The 10,466-nt window shown below is 42.0% G+C and overlaps 1 protein-coding gene across 3 annotated transcripts; it reads right to left on the bottom strand.

Moving 5' to 3' along the window:
• Positions 1 to 359: 359 nt before the first annotated feature.
• On the bottom strand, positions 360 to 7,333 carry LRAT (lecithin retinol acyltransferase). Of its 3 annotated transcripts, none has more exons than XM_039876190.1 (3): positions 6,872 to 7,333; positions 6,219 to 6,759; positions 360 to 2,563 (listed from the first exon to the last, which is right to left on the bottom strand). In XM_039876190.1, exons 2-3 carry the CDS (start codon positions 6,756 to 6,758, stop codon positions 2,411 to 2,413), a joined length of 693 nt encoding a protein of 230 aa, XP_039732124.1. In that variant the 5' UTR covers position 6,759; positions 6,872 to 7,333; the 3' UTR covers positions 360 to 2,410. The 3 variants fall into 3 exon arrangements, with proteins under 3 accessions (XP_039732124.1, XP_039732125.1, XP_039732126.1); XM_039876191.1 differs by having other exon boundaries at positions 7,041 to 7,333; XM_039876192.1 differs by having other exon boundaries at positions 6,219 to 6,762; positions 7,041 to 7,048.
• Between the last annotated feature and the right edge of the window lie 3,133 nt (positions 7,334 to 10,466).

Genomic DNA, 10,466 nt, shown 5'->3' with positions numbered 1-10,466 from the left:
TTATTTCAATAGTCCTGTTTTGGCAACAAAACATTGCATCAGATACTACTTGATTACCATTTCACAAGTTAGAATAGAAGTTTAAAAATACAACGTACTTGCAGGATCATAAGGATGAATATTAACTGATGAATTCTGGATACTCATTACAACACATATTAATGGCTCAGTGTTTCTGCTACAACCACAATCAGGAATATTTGCATCTCTTTCTATGTAGGTAAGAAACTAATCAAACTGGGCACAACAAAAACTCTCTTTTTCTTCTAAGTTCAATTCTAGTGTTGTGGAGCATTTAGTAAATAGAACCTTCCTCCCAGTTCCCTCTCCCGTAAGTAGTGGAACAACACATCGATCACCTCTCACTGTTTCTCAGCTTAGTGCTGGCATTGCCTCCTTCAGGTTGCTCTGGTGATTTAATGTCTTCTTCCCTATATTCCCAGAGCACTGTATACACTTTAGTATGGTTAATTAAAAAATATTAATTCTAGATAATTCTAGACCATGAAATTGCAACAGGTCAGTGCCTGGCATATAGTGAGCACTCAAATGAATGATGAATTGAATTTTGCTTTCAGGATATGAAGTAAGTCAAGACTAACTGTTAATTCCAACCTTAATTACCCCTTGGCATTTAATGAGGGATCGTCATCTTTGAACAGATTTAACATCATGCAGTCGTTTTTTGTTACATGCAATATTAAAGTCTGCAAAAAGGTGTTAATTATTTACAAGGACACCATATTTTTTTAAAAAAATGATTTAAACAGTTGCTACAAGGGTAATATACAGAAGTGAAAAAACACTAATACAATGGATTTCTAATTGTTGTTGCTTTTACATATCCATAGGTAAAATAATTTTAAGTGGTTAGAATAGGCCCATAGAACAACTTTATTCTGTGGTGTTGCCATTTCGTGTTTTAATTTAAATGATTAAATACAAAACTTTATTATTATTAAACTCTAGCTAAATTTGTTGTGGGTAAATTACTGGTGATAAAACATCAGTTACACTAAAAATCTGCTCTTAAATCTGTTCTGTTTGGATCACTGAGTGATTGACCCAACCTCCTCATACCAGTCAATATATGACTGATTATTTTGTGATTCTCGATAGTTTATAAAGTAACTTTAATACTTGAAGTGCAAGTCTATCTTGTGGCTTAATTGTAGGATTTTATAATTTTGGAAAAGTACTTGAATGCCTGCCTTAACGCTGCTACATCTCAACTTTGATATTAAAGCAGCATCAGTGTAGTCAATTTACATGCCCGGTGGTACTAAGACATGTAAAAATTATTGCTAACAGTTATTTCCTTTGGTCCTACTTGTTTGGGGTTTATATACTGCTGTGGCACCCTTCTTTTAAGGATATAAGCTTATTACTTACTTGGCAGTGAAAGAGAAAACTGACTAGAAAACAAATCTAAGGGCTTTTAAAAATTATACAGTACATTAGTACTTTAAAAGATAAACTATCCAATGACATATATGCAAGTTTCACCACAATCAGGGCATAAGAAAAGGGATTAAACTTGCTTTGACATTCGCCTCCACAAATGCTCTGTAATAACCACACTGGTAAGACAATAAAGCAATCAAGACCAAACTTAATTTGTCTCTCAGCCTGAGTGTATGAAGATATCTGCATATTTAATTGGCACGTACGCACTCCAAGTACCCAAATTACATCAGTTCTATATCCATTTACCACAATGACACATAAAAGAAAAAAAAATAAATGTCCGGCTTCCTATTAAGTAAAGCCAAATCAAATTGTTCAGCTGATGCTATATTAGCTATTTCTGCAGGAAAACATTTCTAAACTTCAGTTACTTTATCATTAAACTGCAACTTTGCCAATATGATTTCAATTAATGAAAATATTTTCACTCACTGGGAATTACATATAATACATGAAAAAAAGATTGAGAATTTTTTGGCCAATCATCAAACAAGTTTTCATCTGAACGTGGGAAATTCTTTCAGTTTATATAAGTTTTTCAATGAAACAGCATAAATTTACAATAAATTTAGTAATTTCATTCAATAAGTCTACTGATCTTCAAATTCAGGCCTAACAGAGAAGAGAAATGATTACAGGAGAAAAAAATAACACAAATAATCTCCTGTGGCCATCATCTTAGGAGCTGGCTTTTCTTGTAATGATGAATTCTATCACAAGGTGCCATGTTTCCAGTGCTTTAAAATGGAACTGCCTGAGGAAGATCAGAAAGCCTTTGTTCTTGGGCTTACACAGTAAGCACTTTGTGTGATTCGTAATCACATTTTTATCCAGAACAGTGTCACAGGTCACATTTTTCTTGAGGATGCTTATACTGACTTGTGCTCTATAAATATAAACATATTAATACACAGAATACACACACTGACACGAGGATGTGAAGTTAGCCAGCCATCCATAAGCAGAATGGAATAAAAATTGCAGGAAGGGTAGTATATGATGCCAAGCCCAGAAAGACTATAGATGCCAATCCCAAGATTGCTGAAGCAAGAACACTTCTCTGATCACGAATAATTATCTTCAAATTCTCACAAAACTGGAAAATAAAATTTAAGAATATTAGAAAAGGTGACTATGTCTAAGAATTATATATATTAAATATTAAAGCACAATTTTCCCAGCTTTTTTCTGTCTACTAGAAGAACTAGAATTTATCTTATGACTTATGAAAGAACTTAAGATGTTAATAGTTCAATTTCTTGATTCCATATCCCATAGCAGCTGAAACAAAACTTTAGGCAACTGGGTTAGTAATGGCAGTTGCCTTTGTAAATACAGAACTTCTATAGAAATCTATAGAGAATGCAACCACATAAAAGTTACTCAGGATTAAAGGTTAAAAACATTAAACTGCCTAGCAATAACAATAACATTCTAAAATTAGATGAAGAGATCTCTACTATTAAATAATTGAATTCAGCCTATTATTATTATTGGTGAATTCTATTTCTACAATTTACTATTCTAAAATTTGATGATACAAATGATAACTTTCTTATAAGTCTGAAAATCTATAGGCATAGAAAGTCTAATTTTGTTGTCATATCTCATTCCTTGCCTAAATAAATTAAACAAATTCACAATCAATTATGTAATTAAAAACTTGGAAAGATAACTTAAATATGCCCCCTACCCCTGGAGAGTATATTTTTCTCATATATCGTAAGTTTTTTCTTAGAAAACTAATTTTACTCAGAAGTGATGGCCTCTGTTTGAGTCCAGGATCTACTTCTTATCTCTGTGACCTCAAGTAAATCACTTAACCGGTCCAGACTATCCTCTTCTCCATGGGAACAGTGAGGTCGTTGTGAGGATCAAATGAAATATTTTATGCAAAAGTACTCTTCATTCTTCTACATGCTGTGTAAATGTAAGGCGTTACAATAATTATTACTGCTACATCTGCTGACAATTATCTCTACCTCATCACTGTCAGGGCAGATTTTAGCAATTAATTGCTCCATTTTTATATGAGTTTTGTTACTCATACTAGTTTTAAGCTCATTTTCTAGAAATAACATAGTATAAGCTCTTAGGGTCTCCTACAGTGGCTTACATACTACTGGACAACTAGGTCTCCAAATTCTTAATAGATAGAATGAACAAATCCAATATATTATGATATACTATCTTGACTGTAAGGTTATCTATATCCATATTTTATACCATATCTAAATATAGTGTCAAACATATACTTTGTCTCTTTTTACTAAACTAATAAGACATTGAGTAACATACAATCTTTAAGTAGTGATGATCAAACTGTGAATGAAGTTTTCAGGACAATGAGAAAAGTTATTTGGCAAATAATGGGAAAATATACATTTAGTAAATGAGTAAGTTGTCTTGATATGGTTATGCTTCTTTTATCTTTTTCTTGGTAATTTTTAATTAAAGCAAACAGAATTATGGGGACTCTCTTTCCCCCAAATGCAGATTTTTTCAAGGAGCGTCTCATTTCTAATGTCCCATTCTTGTTCACTTGGCCATCAGCCCTCATGGCATCTTTACTGTGCTCAACAGCAGGAAGTCTCTTGCATTTCTAGGTGTTAAGAAGCCTGTAGGGGCACTTTCTGAGCACTGAATCCCCAGAAACTAAAAGAGGTGTTTAAATTCATTTTGGGCAACAAAAAGCAATATCAGCAAAGTAAAACAAAGCATAGTAAAAAAAACCAAAAAAAGCATAAGAAATAGTAATGGTTACTAATTTAAGGGCTTTATTGTTTATGAAACACTGAAATCGTGAAGTTATATTTTTAAAATTCCTTAATTTTATGATTTCTAAGCTTGTAAAAAAAATCACTGCAAAGAAATAAAGGATTCTCTCTCTTCCAGTTCATTTTCAAATTAGTTGCAGTGTTTTCATGAGGGAAAGTGCTCTTGAGAGTTTGTTTAAACTCAGATTTAAGAGACAACTTTGCAACTCTTGTGTTAAAGCCGGCAAAGTTATATATATGAAGAACTCAAAACTCACATCCAAAAATCAAGTAATTCCTTATGTTTCTGAAAAGTAGAAACCAGTCCTCCTTTAGCATTAATGACCTACTTCTTACAAGACATGTTCAAAACACAGTTCTTAGAATTGGAAAATTTGGGATGGAGATTTTTTTTCCTGGGAATTCTACTCTGTGGCCAAATTGTTAAACTATTCAAAATGAAGACAAAAACTGTTTCACAAGAGGTGCTATGTAGCAACAGCAATTAAAACCCTTCTCTACTCCTGTAAAGCCTTACAAAGTTTCCAAAGATGAAAAACTACTCCAACTAGTTATTTATGCAGATTAAATATTTTGCTACCTTAAAAAAGCACTTGTACTGTTTTTCGGTAGAAATATATAATACAGAACTATATGTGTTCCATGAAAGGGTAACTCTTAATTATGGGATAAAAGTACTGTTTTCCTTAGAGAAATGATTTGCTTCGTTCCTAAGTAAATTTGACATGTTTCCTTTTGTACACTTTTGGACCCAGTGTTTGTAAATGTGGTGAAGTTCATTTCTAAACAGGCCTGGACTGGGGCTGTGATTCTTGAATCACTGCACAGTGCTCTAACTGTATTTTTATTTTACTTAGAAAAGCATTCCTAGATTGAGCCTGTTGTGGCTCTATAAATAATTACAAGGAGTTTCATGATACTTTCATGGTCTGCCACAGAGGGAAGATTTTCTCCTATGGGTCAAAAAATTAATCAAGATGTGGAGCAATATAAAATCACTTACATGGACTCAGATTCTTTTGGTCCAAAAAACTAAATGCAAAGAGTCAAACACGAAGCTCATTTTGTGATTACCTAGACTTCCTTGTTAAGAGTGGACATTAACAATACCTGTTTAACAACTGCAGCGAAGGCTGAGAAAGCTTCTAATTGCAAATGAAGTTGCAGGCTTAAAACGTTAGCTATCTTTAGAAGTTAAGAGCTCTCGAAAATAAATAAAAATTTATTCCTCTCTCAGTTTGGATTTGTGTCTAATTTAAAAATCTTAAATTCTAATATTGTATTTTTTAACTATCCATAAAAATTACGTTCCAATATTTAATGGCTCTTCTTAAAAACCAATTGTTTTGATCTCTGGGGAACTCATAATCTAACCCACCTTTGGGGCTAATAGGTAAAGGATGCTAACAATGAGGACATCTAGATGGAGATTAAAGCCAACACAGAAAGAATTCATAATACTCAGGAAGACTTATCTGACGCCCAGGCACAGGAATAAGGGATCTTATCTACCAGGGAGGTCTTCTTACTGGGAATTTTGATAGTTTACATTAAGCAAAGGGATTACACTTTCAGTTTACAGAGGGAGAACACTGCAAGCTCTCTTATTTTAAAGACACCATTTGTATATAGTGTTATGGATTAAATATAAACTCTGGACACCTTCCTTCCAAATGCAATTCTTGGGAAGAGATGCATACTACGCTGGGTGGACACCTTGACGACTTCAGCGGCAATAACTGGGCAGCTCTGTTGGACTCTCAGGGAGCGGTACTGCATTGCCACACTCTTTCACGGCTCCTTTTGAGATATTTTCCAAGGTACAACGCCATTTATATACTCGGTCTTCCCCTTAAGAACACCAGAGAGTTCGTAACTCAATCTAGAACTCAATCCCTGATCCCAGGGGAAAGGAAAAATTAGAAATGGAAGGGGGCTTCCCCACAGAGTCCACTGGCGAGTCACACGTCGTACCTTGTCCGCCTGGGGACTGATCGCGGTGCCGAATCTGCAGTAGGTCACGAAGTGCTCGCAGTTGTTCCATAGTAGGCTGTAGGTAGTGATGCCCAACAGCTCCTCCGCCCTCTGCGCCACCTCCTCGTTGAGCAGCGCCTTCTTGTTGAGGGACTTGTCCAGGTGATTTACCAGGATTTTGGCTCCGTAGGCGAAGTCCTCCACTGTGTCCACGCGGACGCTGGCCACCCTGCCAATAACGCCCAGGATGAGACGCTTGTTGGAAACCACCTTCTGTGTGAGCCCCTTGTCGTCTGTCAGGGCCACCAGGATGTCGGGCATCATGTGAGCGACATGGTTGTCGCCCAGGTAGATGCCATAGTGGGTCAGGTGGGTCCGGGGAACCTCCAGCACGTCACCGCGGAGAAAAGAGTTGATCTCTGGGAAACTGTTCCTCGCCTTGTCTTCGCCCGGGGCACCCGAACTGAAGAACCTGAAGTTGGAGACGAGGAGCAGCTTCTCCAGTAGTAGGGACACCGCCTCAAGCACTGGGGTCTTCATCCTGCTAGGAAAAGGGAGGAGTCTTGGTGGTACGGCCACCGCTCCAGCACAGGCCGGGAGAGGCAAGGTGAGCTCGCGGGACAGAGGCGCTGCGCTGCTGCTCACCTGCGGGCCAGCGGGCCAGCGGGCCAGCGCCCGGGCTACAGCGGCTGCGGCGAAGGGAGGGAGAGAAAAAAGGGGAGAAAGCCTGCAGATTGGCTTGGTCGCACCGTACAGGGGACTGAGGGGATGACCGCTGGGGCAGTGAGATTGGTGCTGCGAGCAGCAAGCAAAGAAGCGCACCTGGAGCGCACAGGTTCCCGGGGCGCAGGGCCGAGCGCCGTGCTCTGGAGTGCAGCCTTCGCCGAAGCTTTTTATCGCAGTTCAGGGGGCGGAGCCGAACGCCGTCACAGACCCGGCGAGAGCGCTGATTGGGCGCGGGTGGCCAGCGGCTCTTGCAGCTGGGCGCGCGCGGGACCGTGGCTCTTTGGAAGGCTTCGGGAGGGTTCTGGGCTCCAGGTTCTGCACCCTGATCCTGTCCAGACCCGCTCCCTCTTGCACTGGCAACCAAAGCACTTCTGGCCTTTAAGTGCCGTTTTTGGAAAGTAGAGGCCGAAGCGCGGCCGCACGAAAGGTTCTGCACCTGTCTGGACCCGGGCAAGTTCAGGGCACTTCGAGGATGTTTTCTGCGGAAAGTCCCCTCGGGCGAGATTCTTGAGAACCACCTCCCTCTAAAAGGTAGGATACCCAGAGACCTCGGCTAACTAAATAGCTGCATTTACTCTGCGAAGTGTGCACACATCTAAAACCTACGGACTTCTTCCTAAACTTCCTGCACGCCAAGGAACCTCCTCCCTTTTAAGTGCTCGGAATCCCCCTTGTTTTCAGCCAGCGCGCGGGTGGTGTAGCGACCCAGAGCGTTCAGGTCCCGTGCGCACCAGCGACCCGAATCCTGGGCGCCTCTGCGCTCCGAGGCACCAGTGACCGTTGAGCGCGCGGCTCCCAACGGTCGGCGTGAAAAACCGCGAAGCCCCCAACGTTCTCCTGGAAAGCCGGATTCAGGTTAAGTTTATTTCTCCGGCTTCAGGGTCACATGGATGGATATAGCTTCGATTCACCCACTCAAATTTTGCCTTTCTTTTAAAGCTCACCTTCCCAGAGGTGGCCAAGGAAGGATGAGGCGCTGAGTTTCTTGCCAAGCGCCTGCACCGTGACCCCGGTGCATCCACGAGGGTGGTCCCAGGGAGCAGTCAGGTTGAGGGAGCTGCTGACGTGCCCTACGGGCCAGGCTGGGCACACGGAATCACGATGCTGCACAGAGTTCCGTGCTAATGCGTTATGCAAATGAATAAATTCTGCGGACAAAGGCCACAATGGACAGCCTCATTTGACCCCACAAAGCCGCGCAGTTCGGGGCTAATAGGTTTCATCAGCGAGCAGAACCTCCGCTCGCCTGTGGATGAGGCATGGAGGGCTGTTCATCTTACCTGGAAGATGAAGGGACCTTGACCCGACCAAGAGGAAGCTGACTCCCCATTTTCCTCCGAGGCCGGGCCTTTGCTCCCACCCCCCGGTCCGCCATCAGCGCTCTGTCCCAATCGTCCCGCTTGCCGGTGACTTTTGTTCATTTCACAAACGATCCCGAATCACATTATAGTCCCAGCAAAGAGAAGAAAATTTCATTTCCCACAAACGAATCGAAAGAAGGTGGAGAAAGGGAGGGAGGCAGTGGACGTGGAAATTTAAAATCATCCATTTCCCCAGAAAAGCGCCGGGCTAGTGAGTTGCTGAAACTAATCAAACGCCTCTGCACAGGGGCGCTTGTTAGCTTCCAGGAGCACACACACCACCTTAGCGGCTGGATTTAAAATCCGGGGAATCTGGGGAAATTTTTAAAAATCTGATCCAGACCTCGTCGTAGACGGTAACTGGAGACCCCACGTCGGGCTGGACACACTAGTCGGCTCCAGCTCCGGGAAAGCGCTGAGATACTAGAGGTGTCTAGAGCCAAAAGGCTCCAGGAGATCAAAAGGGGACTTGGTAATTAGCGATTTCCGTCTCTGGTGGTCACTAACGCGGTTTAAAACACGTGGGACTGCCTCCATCTCGGGAATTTGAAGGAGACAAAGCATGGAGAACTGCCTCATGGCTCCACGGAGGGCTCTTTTAGAGCAAAAAATATTAAGGAGAAATCACCCAAAGACCCTCAATAGCTGCATTCCCAGGGCGTTTTGAGAGAGGCAGGAAGTGCCAAGGTGATTTGCCTTTGATTTTTCTTTCTTCCCCAGTGGGATTAATGCCTTTGGCCTCCGCCTCTGGAAAAGGAGTCACTTAAAGCAAAAAGGAGATAAGATCAATATGAGGCATGAATCCGTGAAGGTTGCTCAAGATACAGGCACTGCTGCCTTTGGAAATGAATGAGGATGGGAAGTGTCCATAATTATTTTTGTCCCTGATAACTCGTGGTTTTTAAGCCAGAATGTTATGCCATTTAAAAAAAGAAATTATTTACTTTTTTTTTTTTCCAGAAAATTGACGGAAAGCAGACCTCTTCCTCTGCTCCGCCTCCCCAGATTTTGGCTGGGGGTAACCAGAAGGAGGCAGTGAAGCATCTGCATTTATCTTGTTTGGGATCTCTCAAGCGAGGAAGGAGTTAGTGAAGATGAGGCTACTTTTCAACTGAAAATAGTGTCAAAGGAGCTCTTGTCGGCTGAACTGATTGCCCTTCTCTCTTTTTCAACAGTAATTGTAACCTTGCAAAAGGCAAATTCTCAACGTTCTCAGTGTTGCATATATTTCTATGGCTGAGTCAGTTTTCGATGACTCCCTAGAGGCGTACTTCATAAAAATGTTTATACACTAAGAGGCTCCCACTCCCACTAATACTTTTGCCTGCATCAATTTTAGCTAAACTAAGGGAAGACAATTGCTTTTAGGAGGAAAAGCCCAGGACCGGTCATTTGGAAAGAGAATCCCCTGAGTTTGCTAGAAAGAGCTCCTTTCTCAGATGGTATGAAAGGCTACTCGAGTTTCCGGGGCAAATGGGTCTCCAGACCCAGTGATTCTAAAAGAGTTGAGGCTTTCCTGGTCAACACATACACTGCACTGAAAGGTGGACTCTCACCTCGGCCACTGCTTCCCTGCCCTCCCGCAGAAAGAGCAACAGTGACAGTAGCCTGACCTGCCGTTCAGGCCCTGGCCCTGGTGCCCTCCCAGCTGCGGGTCTCAGGGTCCTTCTTCCAGCTGCGCAGGCCAAGATTCCACTGGGTCTCTGCGCAGAGGAGGCTAGAATTGGGGCTCAGAGGACCCACTTAACTTCCCTCTTCACCTTCCTGCCCTGGACCACATAGCGTGGGTATGAGGAGGAAGAGGTCCCAGTCTCAGGGGCAGTAGCCTGGAAGGCTAATGGAGTTCCTACTAGCAGAGCTCTTTCCTCTGGAGCCTCCCTGCTCCTCAGAGAAGGGTTTGGAGTGGAGGACATGACCACGATATCGAGTGCTTCCTATATGCTCGGCACTGAACTGTTTTCTCATTTATCCCTCATAACCGTGTGAAGTATCAACGCCATTTCACACAGGAAGAAATTGAAGTTTATAACTTTGTTTCCATCACCACATTAGTGTGGATCAGGACTCAACCACAGTTCCCTGGCCCCGAGTCCACCACCACTGGGGAAGGACTGACCACCCATCAGTTCACACACCTGCCATCTATTTATTTATCGAGGAT

Source organism: Pteropus medius, unplaced genomic scaffold (assembly GCF_902729225.1).
Source record: "Pteropus medius unplaced genomic scaffold, Ma_sr-lr_union100, whole genome shotgun sequence".
NCBI classification, from domain to species: domain Eukaryota; kingdom Metazoa; phylum Chordata; class Mammalia; order Chiroptera; family Pteropodidae; genus Pteropus; species Pteropus medius.
Note: the sequence above shows the minus strand (reverse complement) of the source record. Positions and strands in the feature narration are given on the sequence as shown.

Bases quoted from the DNA above. Each gene is read 5' to 3' on its own strand.
- LRAT (XM_039876190.1), bottom strand. From the start codon at position 6,758: ATGAAGACCCCAGTGCTTGAGGCGGTGTCCCTACTACTGGAGAAGCTG. The intron at 2,564-6,218 runs GTACGACGTGTG...TTTATTTTCCAG, and splicing joins TCAGTCCCCAGGCGGACAAG to TTTTGTGAGAATTTGAAGAT.